This window comes from Engraulis encrasicolus, chromosome 16 (assembly GCF_034702125.1).
Source record: "Engraulis encrasicolus isolate BLACKSEA-1 chromosome 16, IST_EnEncr_1.0, whole genome shotgun sequence".
NCBI lineage: Eukaryota > Metazoa > Chordata > Actinopteri > Clupeiformes > Engraulidae > Engraulis > Engraulis encrasicolus.
Genome location: NC_085872.1, coordinates 28,365,634 through 28,386,672, shown reverse-complemented (window position 1 = coordinate 28,386,672; position 21,039 = coordinate 28,365,634). Strand labels below are relative to the sequence as shown.

At 44.8% G+C, this 21,039-nt stretch overlaps 1 protein-coding gene across 6 annotated transcripts in view; it reads left to right on the top strand.

The window, feature by feature from the left end:
* The window catches only part of slc4a2a (solute carrier family 4 member 2a), a 38,201-nt gene continuing 17,162 nt past the window's right edge, over positions 1 to 21,039 (top strand). For 4 of the 6 annotated variants that reach the window (XM_063219250.1, XM_063219249.1, XM_063219247.1 and 1 more), the window contains exons 1-7: positions 3,325 to 3,578; positions 7,018 to 7,178; positions 13,908 to 14,064; positions 14,350 to 14,672; positions 15,582 to 15,739; positions 16,177 to 16,487; positions 20,736 to 20,872. In XM_063219250.1, the coding sequence (XP_063075320.1) occupies positions 7,140 to 7,178; positions 13,908 to 14,064; positions 14,350 to 14,672; positions 15,582 to 15,739; positions 16,177 to 16,487; positions 20,736 to 20,872 (1,125 nt within the window). In that variant the 5' untranslated portion in view covers positions 3,325 to 3,578; positions 7,018 to 7,139. Of the gene's footprint in view, positions 147 to 3,324; positions 3,579 to 7,017; positions 7,179 to 9,662; positions 10,041 to 13,907; positions 14,065 to 14,349; positions 14,673 to 15,581; positions 15,740 to 16,176; positions 16,488 to 20,735; positions 20,873 to 21,039 lie in introns of those variants that run through there. The other 2 variants (XM_063219246.1, XM_063219248.1) reach the window with 2 other exon arrangements.

The following is a 21,039-nucleotide window of genomic DNA, read 5'->3' as shown; positions in this document are numbered from 1 at the left end:
TTAACATCTGGCAGCAGATAGAGCATCCATACTACACACAAGCGTCAGACCTGCTCCGGCCAGCAGACAGACAGACAGACAGACAGACAGACAGACAGACAATCTCTTCACAGAACTGAAGAACAAAGTTGGATGTTTTTACAGAGGTGAGTTACCCTTTTCAGTGTTTGTTCAGGCGGATGGAGAGGGGGTCAGGCGCAGGTGAGGTGCTCTTAGGTATTTGTTCAGTCAGGTGGAGAGGGGGTTACGACTCAGTAGCTCATTGATGACATTTACCACATACACATAGTGCTTCTTTTATGAGCTGTGTAACTCATACCCAATGTATTGTGGGGGATTTTAATGTCAGGGGTCTGCTGTTATGGGATTCCTAATTAAGAAAGGCCAACCACAATCCTCAATCTCTTTGGTCTTTTTTTAATAATGCAATTGAATAATCCATCGTAGTTTTTTTATTTGAATTTTAAAAAATACAATGTGTTTTTTTGCAAATAAAGTACTGAAATGCTTATTTTAAATACTCCAAAGCGTTTGTGTGACTTTGGCCAGGCCTCTGCACACATTCTGGTCAGAATCATTTAAGTACCTGTGGAGAGAGCCTGTGCTCAGTCAGGTGTGTGTGTGTGTGTGTGTGTGTGTGTGTGTGTGTGTGTGTGTGTGTGTGTGTGTGTGTGTGTGTGTGTGTGTGTGTGTGTGTGTGTGTGTGTGTGTGTGTGTGTGTGTGTGTGTGTGCACTTGCATGCAGGGTCAGGCTCCTTGATTGCCTGCTGGAGGGATGGAGGATGGATGGAGGGTTAGACTGGCTTTTTAATTTAAGTTGTAAAAGTTGTGAGTTGGAATTTTGCTTCACTCTTCAGAAAATGTAATGTGTTGGTCTAGATGTACAGTACTTGGTGTTGTGCATGTCATGAAATGTGTATGTTTTACTAGTGTCAAGAACTTTCCAAATCTGGGCATCATAATACATTAAAAACTTTCCAAATCTGTGTACCATAATGCAACAATGTCAGCCAGGTTTGTAGTATAGTGGTGGTCATTCCTTAGTTAAGACAGAAGAGTGTGGTAGTCTGAGGATGTGACATTGATCTGAGGATGCTGGCCCTCTTTAGCCACTCTTTGGTTATAGGCCAACGAGGCTTAGATTGCTTTTGTTTTTTTCTTTATATCCTTCTTCTTAGACTGTTTTTGTTTTTTTCTTTATATTCTTCTCCTTAGGCTGCTTTTCTTTCACTGTGCGTGTGTTTTTGTGCTTTCCTTTGTTATTTTGAGTATCACTTCAAAATCAATTGTTCTGATTTGTTCCTGACAGAAGTCAAGTCTTTCAGAACATCAAGCCATTTTCGATCATCTTAGAAAAACACATCACAACATATTGTCGCTCCCAGATATTAAATACTTTCTTGTAATAATGCAGCATTCCATCATTATTAGGGTTATATGGATTACAATAAGGACAACAAAAAGAGAAGTGTAAAGAAGGAATCTCAAGAACCCAAACTTAATTCATGTTTACTTCTGCAAGTTTCAAGTGAAGGTGACGCACAAAAAGAAGTAATGAAGATACTTTATTGCATGTGTTACGTTCAGAATTGTAACATCAAAATATCTCTCAGCAATTCAACGGTTGTACATCTAAGATTATTGTCTGAAAAGATTATTGTCTGATATTAGAACATTCCTTAACTTGATGACTATATTTTAATCAAAATAGAATCCCTGTCTACAGTTTTAGGCACCTCAAATGATTAAAACTGATAGTTCGTTCAAAACATTGTAATTATATCATAAAATCCCAAAGTGCTGATTGATTTGGCAGTGTTCGTCAGTTTCCCCCCAAACTGTGGCTTGGATATGCATCTCACTCAGACTCATCAACAAAAAATGGCTTAAATTGATTGCAGTTGTTATTGCTGAAATGTTGAAAGGAAATTGGCAATTTAAGGTCAAGTTCACTTAAATGCCAGATCTTTTTGACCCACTGAATTTCTTAAGGCGGCTCACTATTAGAGCCACCTAGCATACAAGGAGCCAGTCATAATCTTTGTTTGACGCTCACAAAGCCGTTATGTAAATAAACTTTGTTGTTCAGAGAAGGTTATGTGTTTTCAGGAGATTGTGCTTGACCAGTGATTGGGATTATCCCTGGAGTCAGTGAGACCCTATTGACTTTTGCATTCTGAGTAACCACTTCAAAGAGGGGATTGCAGCACAGCAACTTAGAAGCATTCTTTAAGTGTTGTTTTCAGGGAATATATGAAATATATCAAATCTGAGACAGATACAGCCCATCATTTCCTCCATAGGAACAGAGTGCTGATATGATTCATGAACCGTATCCTTTTCCATGGTACATTAGCAATATAGGTCAAACAATGCAAAACAGATAAGAACAGCTCCACGGTAATGAGATACTCCGAGAACACAGATACCAACAAATCTGTGAGTCAGTTACACTATGGGTGTAAAGTGATATTGGATGATCCAATTGGGCATACAACAGCCTGATAAGGCTGACATGACAATGACATGACATACTGTCTTGTCTGGTTATCCACATGTAATATCTCGCTCAAATTCTTGGCATTGCTTGGTCACTTGATGTGTCTGTCGGGAGACTTGAGTGGTGCACTGCATTAGCAGTTCCAGCAGTTCCATACCGTACCTCTCCATACCTTTCTGTATCCACACAGATGGCCATCTGCACAGCACAACACAAAGTGCTTCCTGCCTATCACAGCATGCTGTGCTTACAGTAGTCCTCAAAATAAATGTTCCCACCAGTCACTGTGTGCACTAGCTAACCTGATACCCAACCATCTGAAGCTCAGTGGATGAGGTAAACTAACGGTTGTTGTGATGCAGCTTTCTTGTAGCATGTGCATTACGGAGGTCCTCCCGGGGTCCCTCAAGTATGACAGTGTCTCTCTGAGTCTCGGAGCGTCTGTGAGCTCCCTCAGTCCAAATGCCTGGGGCTGTACTGTCGAGTCATGTCCCCGCGGTCACATGTTTGTCAGAGGGCTAAAGGAGGAAACCTAATAGAAGGGGGAGGGGAGTGATCACTCTGCTCTCTCTCCAAGGTTGTGAGTGGAGAGAGAGAGAGAGAGAGAGAGAGAGAGAGAGAGAGAGAGAGAGACACACACACATAGAGTCAGAGCAAGTGAGGCAGAGGAGGGAAAGAGAGCGAGTGAGTGTGTGTCTGTGTATGTGTGTCTGTGTACGAGAAGGAGCGAGAGAGACTGACAGAGAGAGAGAGAGAGAGAGAGAGCGGGGGGAGTTTTGAAATGGGAGGGGGGCAAACAGAAAGAGGGGGGTGCTTGTGGCTGAAAGAAAAGTGGAGTCTTTAAGCAGAGCTCAGACAGACACAGCCTCTAACAGCAGTCTTTTGCACTCTCTCTCTCCCTCTCCCTCTCTGTCTTTCTGTTTTTCTGTTTTACTGTCTGTGTCTCCCCTCTATTTCCCTCCACCTTCCCTACCTACCTCTCACTGTTCCTCCAAATCTTCCTGGTTTTACAGGACATATTGCCGTTGCCTTACCATGACTGCTGTGGCTTTAGACTCCTCGCAGTAATCACTGAAAGGTAGGTGACATCTCTTTATCTCTCTCTCTCCCGTTCTCTCCTTTCTCTTCCTTCTTTCCCTCCTTTTCTCTATCTCACTCTCTCCGTCCCCGGCCCCCACCCACCCACTCCTGCTCGTAGTGGCCGGAAAGGCTGTCTGCAGCTGTCTCCCCCGTCTTTTGGTAGAGCGGCAACCGTCATCCCGCTGCCTGCACAGTTGTCCGCCACACGGGCACGGGCACGGGCACGACTCACCATCCCTCCCTTCCTCCCTCCCTGCCGCCCCTCAGCTGTGTCTCTAGGCTGCCGTGGTGTTTTGTTGTGTGTGCGCACCCCCACTCTCTGGCTGCCCTGTCACTCCAAAGATATCTCCACTCCTGACAGGAATACATAGCACTAAGCCCTGCTCGCTTGCCAGAATATTTTTCGAGAGACATTTTTTTTTATTTTTGTATATTCATTGAGGTAAATGAATGCAGTCTTTTCACTGTCTCTCTCACTCTCTAGCTCTCACTCTCTCTCTGTCTGTCTTTTCATCTTTATTGCGTTAAAGTGTTAAGCGTTATGAGAGATGTTTAACAAGAATGTGATTAGTAGCACCGTGTGCCTGTGTGCCGTTTGTACACATGGAGCTCCAGGAATGTCTCTCTCTCACTCTCTCTCTCTCTCTCTCTCTTTCTCTCTCTCTCTCTCTCTCTCTCTCTCTCTCTCTCTCTCTCTCTCTCTCTCTCTCTCTCTCTCTCTCTATGGTATCTGTCTCTTTCTATCACACACACACACACACACTCACACTCTTTCTGCCCCTCTTTCTCTTACAATCATGTTCTCTCACTACTGCCCCCCCCCACACCCCCCATCTTTGTTTGTCCATGTTCGAGGGGGAAGTGCTGACATGGTCTAGAGTTACGGATGGCACTCATGTGACAGTAATGATGACTTTTGTTTGAACTCCAACATAACTAAGTAATCACGGAGCTACTTTCACTGTTTGAACTTGAAAAGTTAGCCAGAGACATGAGAGTAAAGTTTTTCCTCATCATTCCACCTTATTGTTGGAATAACATACTCATGTCCCCACCAAATACTTTTCATGCATTATGGCGGACTACTGTGCACAGATGTGTTAGCAATGTACGGAGAAAAGTACACAAACGTAAGATAAGCTTTGAGGCATTTATTAAGGTGCCTGGGCACAATGGCTTCGATTCAAACAAGCTGACCATGTCCACCACCTAGTTCACAGCAGCATTCTTTCCATTTAAAAGGGCAGCAGTGAGGTAGGGCGAGGGGTTGGCGTGGAGGTGTTGTGGGGGAGAGTGATAAGGGGTCATGCCCAGACTCTACGCATGCAGCATGCCAGAACTGGCATTGTTATTTATTGCCTTTGTTTAATTTATTGTCTAAGTAGCTCTACTGGAGTTTATTTTGTTTGGCGGAGTAAAATGTATCTGTCTCAAAGACTCAGCAGCTCATGTAGATGTGTGTTAGTGGGTGGAATTCGTTGTGCTTATTTAAAGTTTAAAAACAGAACATCATGAGATAAACCACTACTTCAACCTATGTAATAATACCATACTAGAAAATAGCAGAGTTTTAGTTTTCAAAGCACAACGAAATCGTAGGAGTTAACAACTAGGTGGCTGATTCTATGCTTTGGTTTGTCTTTCCCCCCACCACTGCCTTGATTTGCATTGATTTAGTCCGCTGCCAAGACTTATCCAGATTGGTCTCTGGGAGGTGGGTGGCTGACTGATGCTGGGCCTGAGGTCCTGTGTGTGGGGGTATCGCCACACCACAGGTCCCTTGCGTGTAGGTAGGTGGTGAGTGGTTGACACATAAGACATACTTGGGACACGTGTTGGAGGCCATGCTATCATGTAGTCTGACAAAAAGTGCTGCGACTTGGGTTTCTATCCTGGGATGGGCGCACTTGCCATGCACATGTGTAGGAGGGGTGCGGTTGCATCTGCAGCAAAGTGAAATGCAATGTACCCGAGAATGTTTTCCCTGCATTAGTACATACACAGTGCAGAGGCAGCACCAATGCCTGCATTTGTATATAAGAGAGGCAGCTCCAATGTTCGGCTTTTATGCCCACTCAGAGTTTATACTTCCTTCCTCTTTGGGCTTTGTGTTTCTGACCCAAGTCTCTCGTCAAGAGAGTCAGCACAGAGTCCTTAGTCTCCTTCATGGGTGGCATCACTTCCTTCTCTGTTTAGTGGTTTCGAATAAATTCTGTACAGCATAATAAAGCATTTATTGGTATTGGCAGAGTGAACCTGATGGAAGCGTCAGCGAAACGCGTTGTTCACCTAAATGAACAAAGTGTGCAGTGATTTATCACTGCTTTACTTGGATTACTTTTACTGCACACCACCATCATTCACAGTGGCTGTGCACAGGAACTCTGCTTTGAGTGTTTATTGGTATATTTTGTGAAATTGTCATCATTATCAAATTTATCATATTTCATATTCTCATATTTTTTGAATGTGCGAACAGACAAGAAATAGTAGACTAGTAATAATGCATTTTAGGAAAAAGCACAATGCTCTTTGCTCTTTGGAGCGTATCTGCCCGCTTCCCTGTTCGCACAGAGGAGCACACTGTTGTGTCTGTATAGCCACACTGAGAAATATGATGAGTTCACCGCACCCAGCCCAGTGCTTTTCCTGCCGAGTCATGCACTCACCTGAGTCACTCGCAGTCGCAGTAATGTACCACTGACTGTCCACATTTGTCAGGCTGTGCCATGCTTGACATTATCAGACGGCGCCTGGGGAGTCACACAGCGCATCATTATTCAGGGAGGACTCCACTCCTTGGATGGCGCGTGGCTCGGCTGTGACATTGTGGCTGCATCCGTGACCTTGAGATGAGAAATTCTCATGCGTCCCTTTTTCGCAAAGATGCTGCTCGGAAATGAAGCCTTTTTTAGACTTAGAGAACCAGAGATGGCTCACAGAATCAAATATGCAAGATTGCAGAATTCGCAATATGCACTTTCATTTTGCCCTTCAAACCCCCGTTCAGCATGACAGCTGGATAATACTGTAAGGGCATTTCTGAGAAAGCAGGGGAATAAACAGCACCAGTCAGACACTAACACAGATGCGGAAGATGTGTAGCAAGAACATTTTTGATGTTACTTTTCTCTTTCCATGTAATCTCTTTTTATTTAATCTAATCTAACAACTGAGCAGGTAATATGCTTTGTATTAGCAATACACAGTATTCTTCTGAGCATTGTTTCAGAGAGACAGCGATTCCTTGGAACTGATCTATCTTTTCTGTCTCTCACTGTCCTCTCAGAAGTAACTCCCTCAGAAGTAACTGATTTCTTGTACAGTAGGCGTCCCATATCTAGGTCCTTGAAAAGATACCCCCTGCTGCGTGATTATGGTTTCTGACATCTACAGATGACAAAAAAAAGTCTGTGTGCTTCACATCCTCCCATTAGGTTATGCTGCCCAGACGCTCCACGCTGAGTCTGAGTGAAAAAGAGAAGGGCTAGTAGAGACTGCTCTCCACTCCACAGAAAACACCTCCTTCAAGCAGAGACGACACCCTCTCAAGGGTAGGATGACTGACCCACAAGATGTCAACAATACCAAGACTGTGGTGAGTGTTTCATTGGGGTCAACACACGGCCAATGCTTGGCTTTGGTTATAAAGCGTCTGCCAAATGCAGTGTAATGTAATGCAATGTAATATAATGATTGGAGCAAGGGGACATGTTTAATGGTCATTTAGTCAAGCCTACTGTTTGGACATGCTGTCAATAAGTGCTGTACGGAAGGAAGCGCTCTACTAGGTCCTAATGTGGTGAGGTGAGGTGAGGTGGGAATTATTATTACACTTTCACCTCAGGAAACCTCTGAACCTTTTTTTAGCCATTAATTAATAGCAACCATCCGTCTCTCTCTCTCTCTCTCTCTCTCTCTGTCTCTCTCCCTCTCTGTGTGTGTGTGTGCTTGTGTGCGTGTGTGCGTGTACGTGCGTGTGTGTGTGTGTGTGTGTGTGTCCGACCTTGTATAATAGGCCAAGTTGGCACTGACTTGATCTATTCATGTTATTGCTCCCTTGTTTTATAATGTGTCTCTTCGACTTTCATTGGTGACCGTGACATCCAACTCACCTGTCCCCAGAGTGCAGCACTGTCCTCTGCCCTGCTCCTCTGGGACTGGCCCAAGGGGAACAAGCTACTTCCTTAGCAGGACCAGAGGCAGATCGTTGTGTGTCATCAGTGTTGATTTGTCGTTTTCTTTCCACCATAGTAGCTTGATGAGGGGTTTTTCGTGTTTGTGTGTGTGATTTGTGTTTGTGAAAACGGTTGTGATGGTGATCGGCTCTAGTTTTGGCAGTGAGGTATTTTGTAGTCCGGTTATAGTGTGTGTGTGTGTGGGGGGGAGGTTGGCTGAATGTAGGGGGTGGGGCTGTGGGGTCAAGTCAGCTTGTGCTGTGCGTTACTTGTGGTGGTAGGAACGACGCCAACACAATAGCATTCCTCTCCAGATTTGTGCTTGTAAACCCTGCTTTGACTTTTTGCTGTGGTCACAGGGTGTTTGTGAGAAGGTAGAGGCCCGCCACGTCTGCTGGCTTTAGCACACTGTGTATTTGTGAGTCCAGATTTGTACTGTATCTGTCTGTGCCATTGACCTCTATAAGTACTTAGTGCTGTATCGTTGGTCTGTGCTTATGATTGATTCTATACAGATGTGCTAGGTTCAGTAATGTCGTGCCCTCGGAGGAAAGTATGTGTGTAGATCATGTGTCTCCGTCTTTTATGTGACCACATGATTGTGGTCCTGTGTGTGTGTGTGTGTGTGTGTGTGTGTGTGTGTGTGTGTGTGTGTGTGTGTGTGTGTGTGTGTGTGTGTGTGTGTGTGTGTGTGTGTGTGTGTGTGTGTGTGTGTGTGTGTGTGTGAATGTGTGTGTGTCTGTGTGTGTGCATCACAACTTGTTGCATGCCAGTGTAGAATACTGGCAGAGAGAGAGAGAGAGAGAGAGAGAGAGAGAGAGAGAGAGAGAGAATTCATGTCAGTGTTCTATGTTTGTGTACCGCACATGTGTGGTAATGTGTGGCAGTGCAGCAACCAGTCCTTACCACTGCCATACTGTATCCCTGTGTTGCCGCTCTAATCTCTTGGATTACGCCACACTGTAATCACTGGCTGTGAAACAATAGCCATTGATTGGCTATGGGCTCCCTCCACTCTCTCAGAGATGCTGTCGGAACACGCTTGTGGTTGTCATGGACACCAGGCGGCCACTGGCTTTATCATTCTAGTCAAGTTATCATTATGCAGCAGACCCAATGAGACCTGTGCAGATGTTGCTATGGCTTTTATATTGTCCCCTCGCTGATATTTGCTCTTTTCCTCCGTTGCTCTGTGATATTTGCTCCGTATCACATGACATCACGTCACATCAGATTTGAATTTAATAACTAGCGTATGAATTGGTATTGCGAGTTGTGATCTTGAATCGTAGGCAGACAAGCTGATTAAAATTCACTTTGTCACGCCATACTTGAGCAACAGCATTTTTTTCTAAAACCTTCTTTAGTCACTCAATTATCTTCTGACCTTTATTCAAAGGCAGATCCACAATCGAAGAATGTTGGCGTGTGTGTGTGTGTGTGTGTGTGTGTGTGTGTGTGTGTGTGTGTGTGTGTGTGTGTGTGTGTGTGTGTGTGTGTGTGTGTGTGTGTGTGACTGTGTCCTTATAAGTGTGTGTGTGTATGCGTGTGTGTGCGTGTCCATGTGCGTGTGTGTGTGTGTGTGTGTGTGTGTGTGTGTGTGTGTGTGTGTGTGTGTGTGTGTGTGTGTGTGTGTGTGTGTGTGTGTGTGTGTGTGTGTGTGTTGATCCACAATCGAAGAATGTTGGCACTGTTGTTCTTTATACGTGTGTGTGCGTGCGCGTGCGTGTGCGCGTGCGTGTGTGAGTCTGAGTGTGTGTACTGTACAGTGTGTGTGTGTGTGTGTGTGTGTGTGTGTGTGTGTGTGTGTGTGTGTGTGTGTGCGTGCGTGCGTGCGTGCGTGCGTGCGTGCGTGTGTGCGTGCATGCTTGTGTGAGTGTGAGTGTGTGTACTGTACAGTGTGTGTGTGTGTGTGTGTGTTTGTTGGTGGATGGTGGTGACCTGTGCTTAGTCTGGAGATTTGTGGCATTATTTCAGGTCTTCTACAGCGGGCCACTGGCCCTGTCTGGCTCCTGTCTGGCTCCTGTCTGGCTTTCACCAATTCCGTCTGGGTGCATACAGAGCCTATTCAGCTATGTGAAGGAACAAAAAAAGATTCATAGAGTGGAAACAAATTTTTCCATTTCATTCCCTCATACTGTATTCCCCAGGGGTCATATTTTAGTCGATACAGCTGATTGTATTATCGTTCTCATGCTAAGGCTTTGGTCAGTTCTTGCCATCTCTCTGATTTTGGATTTGATGCTGTGGAAAGCAATATGGACTTCTTGTACCACATCAAGGTGAGTTCAACTGCTGTTTGAAGTCACTTGTTAAAAAGAAAGTAAGACAGTAGTTTGTCCTTATTTAAACCATTAGGTTCCTGTGTTCTCTGTCTAAAATGACTTATCTGGATATAATGGATGTTGCCTCTTTACTGAACCAGGAGCTGTAGAGGCAACGAATATTCTGGAGCAATTACAGGTTAACTAGTGAGTGACAAGGTATGGAAAATACTTGAGTACTGTTTCAAGTATGGTGCTAAAAACTGTGGGAAGCAGTGGGATGCACTAGCCTAGCGTGTAAAATGCCGAAGAGAAGTACAGTCTATCTGAACCTCATAAGGGATTTCTGTGGGAAAGTCAAACTCAAGAGCTCTCGCTCTGCAGGAAACCACGGGCACACGTGGGGATAGAAGCAGCATTGCGTTTCACCCTTTGAGGAACAACAGTGAATGTGATTCCCTGTCTTTGAATCCCACCCAGACGGTGTTTGTTGGTTTGAACGGTATGGGTTACATTGGGGTCAGGTGTCTCTGTTTTAGCAGGACTACAGACAGAGGTGGTAGCTTGCGACTGGCTGGTTAATCTGTGTACGTATGTTCATGTTTGCATGTTTGTCTCTCTCTGCTGATCCTTATCCTTGTTCTATCTGCCTTCAGGAGTACCTCTCTTTAGACTCTCTCTCTCTCTACTCGCACTACTCCTCTATTACCAGCTATCATGTGATACATATAAGGACACAGACACACACACACACACACACACACACACACACACACACACACACACACACACACACACACACACACACACACACACACGCACACGCACACACACATGCACACACACGGTGCCTTACTGACGCTTTGTGAGAACATTTATCAAAATGCAATATTGCATAACTCAGAAGTAAGTACTTTGAGCTTCTCATATGGGAATGCACTTCTCTTGCCTATATCACAGTGCATCAAGCTTACTTCAAAATCACTTCAAAAATATACAATGAGGTCAAACAGAAATTTCATGCTAGCATGATGCTGGCTATTCTATTCTATTCTATTCTATTCTATTCTATTCTATTCTATTCTATCCTGTATTTCCGCCTTGTTCCTGCCTGTATTTATGTTCACACAAGTGAGAGCACATCATCCAGATGAGCCGACTGTCGTGTCCGGCGCCACAGTGGCCCTGGTATCGCCCCTGGAGAGCGGGCTGTGATCTGCCCAAAGTCTGGCATATCATATGTTGCATCTCCCGTGGCTCTTGTGTGTGATTTCCATGGTCATCCCCTCATCATGTGTGCACGCTGCGCCGCGGTTGCCAACAGTGGGGATGTTGAAACAGTGGAAGGGTTAGAACATCAGAGAACACAAAGAATTAGCTTGCCGCCAGGGGTGAAGTGATATGAAAAGGTGCAGCATGTGCATCTCCTATTGACGGTTTCTAGGGGTGTAACGGTATACAAAAATCACGGTTCGGTACTCCTCCAATCGGGCACAGGTCCTCCTGCTGCTGTAGCGGCGGCAGCAGGCAGTAAAAACAGAAACATAACATATTACTGTACCGTTCGGCACAGCACTGTACCGTACCGAAGGTCATTTCGGTTCGATTCGGTACGAATACAGTGCACCGTTACGGGTCTAACGGTTTCACATTCAGGCTCGTTAAACTGCCAGTAAACTGCCTAATAAACTGTCTTGACACTGAATGCAGAGCTAATCGGGAGCTGGAAGGAGACATTGGAGAAGGGCATTAATGATCTCAGAGCTGTCTGAGCGATGCTCCAGAGACCAAGTTACATGAGTTGCATTGATCAGTGCTGATCGATGGCAGCAGAGCACAACAGATAGACTTACAGTACACATGCATTTGGACACATGCATTAGGACGCATGCATGTTTTGTTGTGTGTAGTGTGTTGTGTTGTTGTAGTGTGTTGTGCTGTGTGTGTTGTGTTGTGTTGTGTTGTGTTGTGTTGTGTTGTGTTGTGTTGTGTTGTGTTGTGTTGTGTTGTAGTATGTTGTGTTGTAGTGTGTTGTGCTGTGCTCTGCTGTGCTGTGCTGTGCTGTGCTGTGCTGTGCTGTGCTGTGCTGTGCTGTGCTGTGCTGTGCTGTGCTGTGCTGTGTTAGGACCATAGTCGCGACAGTGTTTTGTTGTGTGGTGTTGTGTTGTGTTGTGTTGTGTTGTGTTGTAGTGTGTTGTGTTGTAGTGTGTTGTGTTGTGTTGTGTTGTGTTGTGGTGTGGTGTGTTGTGTTGTGTTGTAGTGTGTTGTGTTGTAGTGTGCTGTGTTGTGTTGTGGTGTGGTGTGGTGTGGTGTGGTGTGGTGTGGTGTGGTGTGTTCTAGTGTGTTCTAGTGTGTTCTAGTGTGTTGTGTTGTGTTGTGTTGTGTCGTGTCATGTTGTGTTGTTATGTGTTCTGTTGTGTTGTAGTGTGTTGTGCTGTGCTGTGTTGTAGTGTGTTGTGTTGTGTGCTCCTCCCAAAATGGCTGTGTCTTGTGCACACAAGATAGGTAAACAACACAGCAGGAGGTTCTTGCTAACAAGGTAGCGGGCTTTTTTTGTCCAGCAGTGCCCTGGGAGCAGTTGGGGCATCTCGTGGACACGTGTACATGCACACGCTTACGCCCCCACGAGGGGCCTCTTCCCAAAACATTTTCACTTGACTGCACCAGTCTGAAGGATTTCCTATGATAACATACCAAGATCAGCAGGGGGTGGGGGCGTGGCGGCGGCCAGTTGTGTCCCTCTCAGGAGCCTCCGCACCTGGCATGCAGTCTGCTTACGATTGAGATTTCTGAGATTTTGACATAATAAATGAGGGAGCAGGTATGACCTGCGTGGGTTTCAAAGGATGCTCATCATTCTTTGAACCAATATGAGACCCTTTCCTGTCTGCCCTAGGCTGGAGTTCAGGGCTTTTACACAACATGTCCGTTGTTGTTTTTTTGGGGTTAAGAGGCTTAACTTTGCTCCATGGCCCAAGTATCAGAACAGCAAAGTCATGCTGCAAAGTCTGAGTCATTAATGTCAGTAGCCTATAAAATGTATGGTGTTGCAGTAGGAATGCTCGAAGCAGTTAGAAGAGAAAGCATTACGGAATGAATTTTAGCTTCACGCCAAAACCTCTCCAGTTTTTTTTAAATTTTAGTAGATATACTGGTGATGTAACTATTTTCCATCCAATCCTTTTTAAATCCTGAGCGAAGCAATGAAAGCAGAAGGAAGATTGTGGAAGAATGTGAATATCTTTGAGGTAGGCTGCTGCACAGTGAACTAGTATCAGGTTTGATACAGCACACAGCGCACAGCACAGTCCCTCTGTTCATGTGTGAAAACAGCAGTTGCATTAGGGCGCCCAATGATCAAATAACAGCAGCTGAGACGGAAAGAACAGAGAACCAAAGAATGGACTTCTGTTCTGTGATGTGGCCCTCGCTGGAATAGCTCACTTTCTAACATGACTCCCTCTAGTGTCGATTCACTTTAATGCATTATCAATGCAGAGATATCACTAAAGGATTGTCGCTAAATATGGTTATATGCTGGGCTCTGCTTTGACTTTTTATTCATCAACAGCCAAAATCGCTAGTAAATGTTAATCTTACTAGCCAAACACACACTCACTAATGGGTCAAAGTGGCTAGTAAATTGGTATTTTCTATAAGCCAAACTGAAGTTTCACCAACATTAATTTAGAGCCCTGGTGATATGTAAGAACAAATGTGGAAAAAAATAGAAAGGAAAAACTCTATCCAAATTTGATTAAAATGTGATACCATAGCCAAACGTGATACTTCAATCACACATTTGTTAATCCCTGTCGAGCTAAATATAACTCCACCTGTTGTCCCTTGTTGTCGCATCTCCTGTAACCCCCCCCTCCCCCTCAGCCGGCCTCGTGCCCACCTCGCTCACGGCAGAGGGACGATGACGAGGAGCGTGACCTGAATAAGACCCTGGGTGTTGAGCGCTTCCAGCAGATCCTAAAGCCTCCACCCCGCCTCCCATCCGAGCAGCACCGCAACTTCAATGAAGAGGACTTTGAGTGTGAGTTGTTGCAAACTTCAGCACCTGCTGTTAACCCTACACCCGTCCTGTCAAAAACAGCTTGACGCTCCTACACCCCTCGTACAAATCGTACAAATACAAAATGGGTACTGCTTTCAATAATACTATGCCTTCATGATTGGGTCCACTATAAATATTAAAAATCATTCTGATATTGCTTTTTCAGGACAAGCTGATATTTACTGTGTTATCCTCTGCAATGTAACCTAACCACACACCTGGTCATGTTGCGGGGTGTTGTCTGTGCTGTGTTGCCATCCACAGACCACCGGCACTCCTCTATGCACACCCACCACCCGCTGTCCAAGCACCTGCCCTCCGATGGCCGCCGCAAGAAGGGCAAGCAGAAGAGGAAGGGCTCCAGCTCTGGCCACCGCAAGGGGTCCACCGCCAGCTCCAACGCCGCCCCCACCATCGAGGAGGACGAGGAGGATGAGGAGGGGCCGGGGGAGGACGAGCCCCTCAGCCCACAGGACCAGGATGCCAACGCCAACACCATCAGCGCCACCACCACCACCCCCACGCCCACGCCAACCACACCCACCACCACGGATACGGAGACGGACGGCCACACAGAGGAAGTGCAGGTGGGATATGGTATTTGGTGCCTAATGTACTCAATAGAGATGCACCGGATCCTGATTTTTAGGATCCTGCCGGATACCGGATCCACTGCCTAAGATCCTGCCGGATCCGGAACCGGATACCGGATCCTACAAAAGGGTTGAAACATATAGTCTACTCGCACACGTGGGCCCTTTTTATAACGTTTGCTCAAGCTATTTTTTAGACTCATTGGCTTATTGCCACACTACCTGCAACGGCTGCTTCCAAAGGGCTTTCACTATATGCAGTGAATGGGGTTGTGAAAGTTGTTTTAGGTAACATGCCGGATACCGGATCCACTGCTTAAGATCCTGCCGGACCCGGATCCTGTGAAAAACCCGATTATCCATCCGGATCCGGTGCATCTCTAGTACTCAAGGCTAAATATTTGCACTGACACGGCTAGGGGTAATGTATGAATTCACAGCATTAAGCATCATGAGATCACAGTACTATATACACAGTATATAGTATTGGGTACTACTTTATTTTCACGGTACGGTAATTACTTTGTACTTTGTGTAACAGCAGGCTAATAGAGAGAAGTTACATGGTATTTAACGGGTAAAAAGGGGGGAATTAAAAGGTAAACACCATCCAATTAAAAAATGACAATGAAACTAATGCATATTTTCTAATCATCTTATCATCTAACTTCTCTCTGTTACTCTATTATTACCCAATTAATGGTATTAACTTTGTAATTACCCCCTTGTTGCCCTTTAGATACCAAGTGACTTCTCTTTGTAACCCTGTTGTTACCCAGAGAGTACACAGTAATTACGTATGGTAACTGTACCGTAAAGTAAAGCGTTATCAAATATTGCAGATAGAAAGTACATACAAACTTTTAAAAAGTCACTCTTTTTTCAACCACTATATTCCTACAGTTCTTTGTGTCTGATGAGGACCCAACCAGCAAGTCCGAAAGCAGTGCCTCCCAAAGCAAGTCGGACAGCAGTGCTTCACCTCGGCCAATCACCATCCTCCCCGAGTCTGCTGTGGGCCACAGGGCCAGTGATGTGCCACAGGACGAATCCACAACTGAGTCAGTACTCACTGCTGCACCACGTTTGACGCGCATCATATGATCATCATATAGACACACACACAAGACTCAACATTTGTATTAATATTTTTTGGTCTGTTATTATTTTATTTATGATTGGACAGTGAGATATTTGACAGGAAACAAGTGGGTAGAGAGAAGGGGAAGGTTCGGCAAAAGGACCCGGGCCGGAATCAAACCCGGGTCGCCGGCGTAGCAGCCCACTGCCATACTGCTACAGCCACGGAAGGGCCCACAAGACTCAACTTAAGTGACGTGCACATTAACACTGACTACTCTTTATTTCCCATGATATGCCTGATGAAGATCCAGGGGACCAAAAACATATGCAGAAGTACAGTGTGCAGACCGGTCTTGTTCTTCAGGATGTGCCCGTCTTTCTGATCATCTCCTGTGTCCATTTCTCTTGTCTGCAGTGACGTGGAGCGTGGTGGACCAAAGGGCAGGAACGGGGGTCCTCCTCACCCCTGCGTGTTCCCCCTCAGCTCCCCAGAGTCGCCCCCCAGCCCTGCTGTCATGGCAACCGCCTCCTCCTACTCCTCCCACCATCGGGGCTCCAGGCCCAGCCTGTCGTCGGCACCTGGTGCTGGTAGCCGTAGCTACGACCTGCAGGACCGCCGTCGCTCCGGGAACCAGACGGCGCCAGGCAGCGCCCTGTTCCAGTGCGTCCCCACGGACGAGAGCGAGGCCCAGATGCTGGCTACTGTGGATCTGGATGGCATCAAGAGTGAGTAGTGTAGGGGGGCGGCGTGGTATATGGGTAATTTGGAAAAAAGTCAGAGAGTGCGCGCACATCAGTAGCACAGGTGTTGGACCACCTGTAGACACCATGGGTCATTTCACGTGAAATCAGACACTTTGGGACCCGACCGACCCAGATTTCAATCATACTTGGTGTGCCTTTTCAGTAGCAAGGTAGCACCCCAGAACTGCATTGGTTTGAATCTGACACTAATATTAAGGGAGAAACAGACTAGGAAAGGTTCACATGTGAGGGTAGGACACTATACATTCAGCCTTGAATATATCAGTCAGTGTTAGTCACAAAAAGATGCCTGTGGTGTTGTTTGAAAGCTCTTTTCTGGCTCTACATATTACACAATTACCTTGGAATACAACTACTCTCAGAATATGAATTATGATAAATTGAAAAATTAAAAATTGAATATCTAAAAAACCTATATTTTAAAATGGCCAGTTCCTTGTCCAAACGTAGCCGGCAATGTCATGAGCAGCACCTAAAATGCTGGTGTTCGGTTTGTTATTCATTTCAGAGAGATGTTGACTCACAAATATGGCATCATACAGACCAATTACCAATAATATGGTAATACCATAGTAGCATCACATGACAAAACAAAAACAAAACAAAAATGGTCAGTGTCCATGGTCCCAGGTTTCAGAAACTAAGGCAGATGTCCATTTATACACACCAAATGATGATATGTGAATGTTTGAACATTCCTTCTCTGTGTACCTGTGCAATCTTCCCTTTACCGTACTTTAAAGAGATAATAAATGGCTACACTCTCATTTTGTACTCTACCAGTGCATTTGAAGCAGCAGCTGTGTCTTTTGTAGATAATGTATAAGTACGTCCCGTTGCAGTTACAGGTTCCACTACCAGAAGCACATCCTGATGATCCATGACAAGTCTATCTGGTCTGAAGGGAAAAGTGAAGGATGGAGATGGCCCATGAGGATGCAGGAAGTTCAGTTTCACCTCTCCAGTGCTCGGCATACATTCCTCAGCACATGCTAGCCACCAGTTGCCATCATATACAGCTACAATATACCCTTTGATGCTTGAAAATGTAACACATTCCTTTACTGAGCTCACTCTTTCAACTCTGCCTTCTCTGAATGCTGAAAATGGCCTAACTTCCACTGTGTCCATTGACAATGGGCAGAAGCTGTGTAGTTTTTGAGTACCTGGAATAGTTCTTGCAGATTCAAACCTTTTCAACAGGTTCTCAGCTTCATGATGGTACATCTCTGTTGTGGCAAACTGGCAATGGATGTTCTTGACATTATCCTTGACTGACTCCCTTGAACCAGGAACGTTTTTAAAACTATAGTTTTGTAATTCAAGATGCTATTCAATCATTTCACTGGAACAACCAGTGCAGGCCAGTGCATGTACCATCATGAAGCTGAGAACCTGTTGAAAAGGTTTGAATCTGCAAGAACTATTCTAGGTACTCAAAAACTACACAGCTTCTGCCCATTGTCAATGGACACAGTGGAAGTTAGGCCATTTTGAGCATTCAGAGAAGGCAGAGTTGAAAGAGTGAGCTCAGTAAAGGAATGTGTTACATTTTCAAGCATCAAAGGGTATGTTGTAGCTGTATATGATGGCAACTGGTGGCTAGCATGTGCTGAGGAATGTATGCCGAGCACTGGAGAGGTGAAACTGAACTTCCTGCATCCTCATGGGCCATCTCCATCCTTCACTTTTCCCTTCAGACCAGATAGACTTGTCATGGATCATCAGGATGTGCTTCTGGTAGTGGAACCTGTAACTGCAACGGGACGTACTTATACATTATCTACAAAAGACACAGCTGTTGCTTCAAATGCACTGGTAGAGTACAAAATGAGAGTGTAGCCATTGATTATCTCTTTAAAGTATGGTAAAGGGAAGATGGCACAGGTACACAGAGAAGGAATGTTCAAACATTCACATATCATCATTTGGTGTGTATAAATGGACATCTGCCTTAGTTTCTGAAAACTGGGACCATGGACACTGATCATTTTTGTTTTGTTTTTGTTTTGTCATGTGATGCTACTATGGTATATTACCATATTATTAGTAAGTGGTCTGTATGACGCCATATTTGTGAGTCAAATTCTCTCTGAAATGAATGACAAACCGAACACCAGCATTTTAGGTGCTGCTCATGACATTGCCGGCTACGTTTGGACAAGGAACTGGCCATTTTAAAATATAGGTTTTTTAGATATTCAATTTTTAATTTTTCAATTTATCATAATTCATATTCTGAGAGTAGTTGTATTCCAAGGTGATTGTGTAATATGTAGAGCCAGAAAAGGGCTTTCAAACAACACCACAGGCATCTTTTTGTGACTAACACTGACTGATATATTCAAGGCTGAATGTATAGTGTCCTACCCTCACATGTGAACCTTTCCTAGTCTGTTTCTCCCTTAATATTAGTGTCAGATTCAAACTAATGCAGTTCTGGGGTGCTACCTTGCTACTGAAAAGGCACACCAAGTATGATCGAAATCCGGGTCGGTCGGGTCCCAAAGTGTCTGATTTCACGTGAAATGACCCCCATAAGACAACTGAAAGGAAAGTAAAGGTCTTCAACTCTGTTTGATTCTCCTAAAATGTAATGGCATGAAGTTTCGGACTACCAGTCCTTCATCACAGTGCAACACGATTTTGAAATTTTTATTTTTAACTTGAACAAACTCAGCACACTGGCCATTTAGCTGTTTTTCTTTAATAGTCTGTCATAGACCTTCATCAGGTAAATGGCCAGTGACCGGGAGTTTTTTTCAAATAGTCTGCTGAGTGACCCATGGGCCATCTCCGCCGCACCTGCCAGTTGAGGTGTGCGGAAAAAAATCCAGGTTTAACGAGGTATACAGTATGTGGGTAACAGAATACTAACAATGTGTTTGTGTGTGTATCTTCCTGTGTCACTGGAACAGAGAATAGCACAGAGGATGTGCTGGCGGTCATGGCGCACCACTTAAAGTTTTAGTCATGTTGCCATGGAACCCATAAATGTGTTTGTGCGTGTGCACGTGTGTTTGTGTGTGTGTGTTTGTGTGTGTGTGTGTGTGTGTATAAGTGTGTGTATAAGTGTGTGTATAAGTGTGTGTGTGTGTGTGTGTGTGTGTGTGTGTGTGTGTGTGTGTGTGTGTGTGTGTGTGTGTGTGTGTGTGTGTGTGTGTGTGTGTGTGTGTGTGTTAGTCTGTCTGTCTGTGCCTGGCAGAGAGGATGCTGCTTTGCTGGCTTCATCTTCGTCAGGTGACCACCATAGCGCATCACTAAACATTTTAGTCATGTGACTATGCAAGCCATGCACTTCTGTTAGTAGGTGTAACAGGTCCCCGTCCTGTGACTTCTCTCTAGGGTTCCTGTTCATTATCTTTTGATAGTATTTGGCAAATAGGAATTACTGATTGATTCAGATCAATATTGTACGATGTATGGTCTACATGCTTATTGTTTGTGGCATATAATCAATAATAATGGACTCTGCCAGAAGTATTTATTGGTTTACGTACAAAACATAAATATAATTTGTGTACAAGTGATTGCTAAAAAGCACAGCTGACAGCCAAATTTGATTTGATCCTGCTGACGTCATCAAACAGGACCACTGTGTCTTCCTGAATAACGAGAAGAATATGTCATTTGTGATACAGTACATTTGTTTTTCTTGTCAGTACACCAAAAAGGGGTATGGCCAATGTGTTTGTTTCTCTTCTCCAATGAAAGAGAATCAAGTGATATCACTCTCTTAGATCAAACTCCAGTAGGAATTCAGATCATTTTGTCAGGGTCCAAGAACGCCCACCACCATAGCTGTTTTCCATATCTCTATTGTTTGTGCCCTGAATGTGTGTTTGTGAGTGCGTGTGGTGTATGTGTCACGCTAATTTGAAGTCGGCCCAAACAATCGGCCACTTTGATGCAGATAGACTTACTATTCTGCAGGGAACCGTGAAAGCCTCTGGGGCTTAGCTAAAATATTTGATTATCTTGAAAACTGGAAGTAGGAGTTTGGGTGAGTTCTACAGATTACTTTCATACAGTATGTTTCATCTGTTTTTCCAATCTTTAACAACATTTTGCTGCCTTGTGGTGCGCTTTTGTGTCCCCATTCTTTAGTTCTTCAGGTCTTCATTCGAGTCTAATGACTCGGCCGAGAGCTGTTTTGATTTTGGGGGGTTGTGTGTTCATCTGTGTTGTTGTCCTCTTCCTCCTCGTCAGGTCACCGCTTTGAGGATGTGCCGGGTGTGCGGCGTCACCTGGTCAGGAAGAGCACCAAAGGTCAGATTGTCCACATCAGCAAAGACCATAAGGAGCCCAGCGGTCGCAGTCGCAAGCTCGACCGCACCCCGCATGAGGTAAGGGGCCGACTGACTGATGTCTATATCAGGGTATAAGGTCAATTCATGACTCAATGTATTGTATCTATTGAGGGTCGATGTTACGATGCACTCAGACACAGGCAGTTCAGTAGATTGTAATCTGAAAAGATGAATCTCACCAATGCTTTCCCAAGAAATTATTC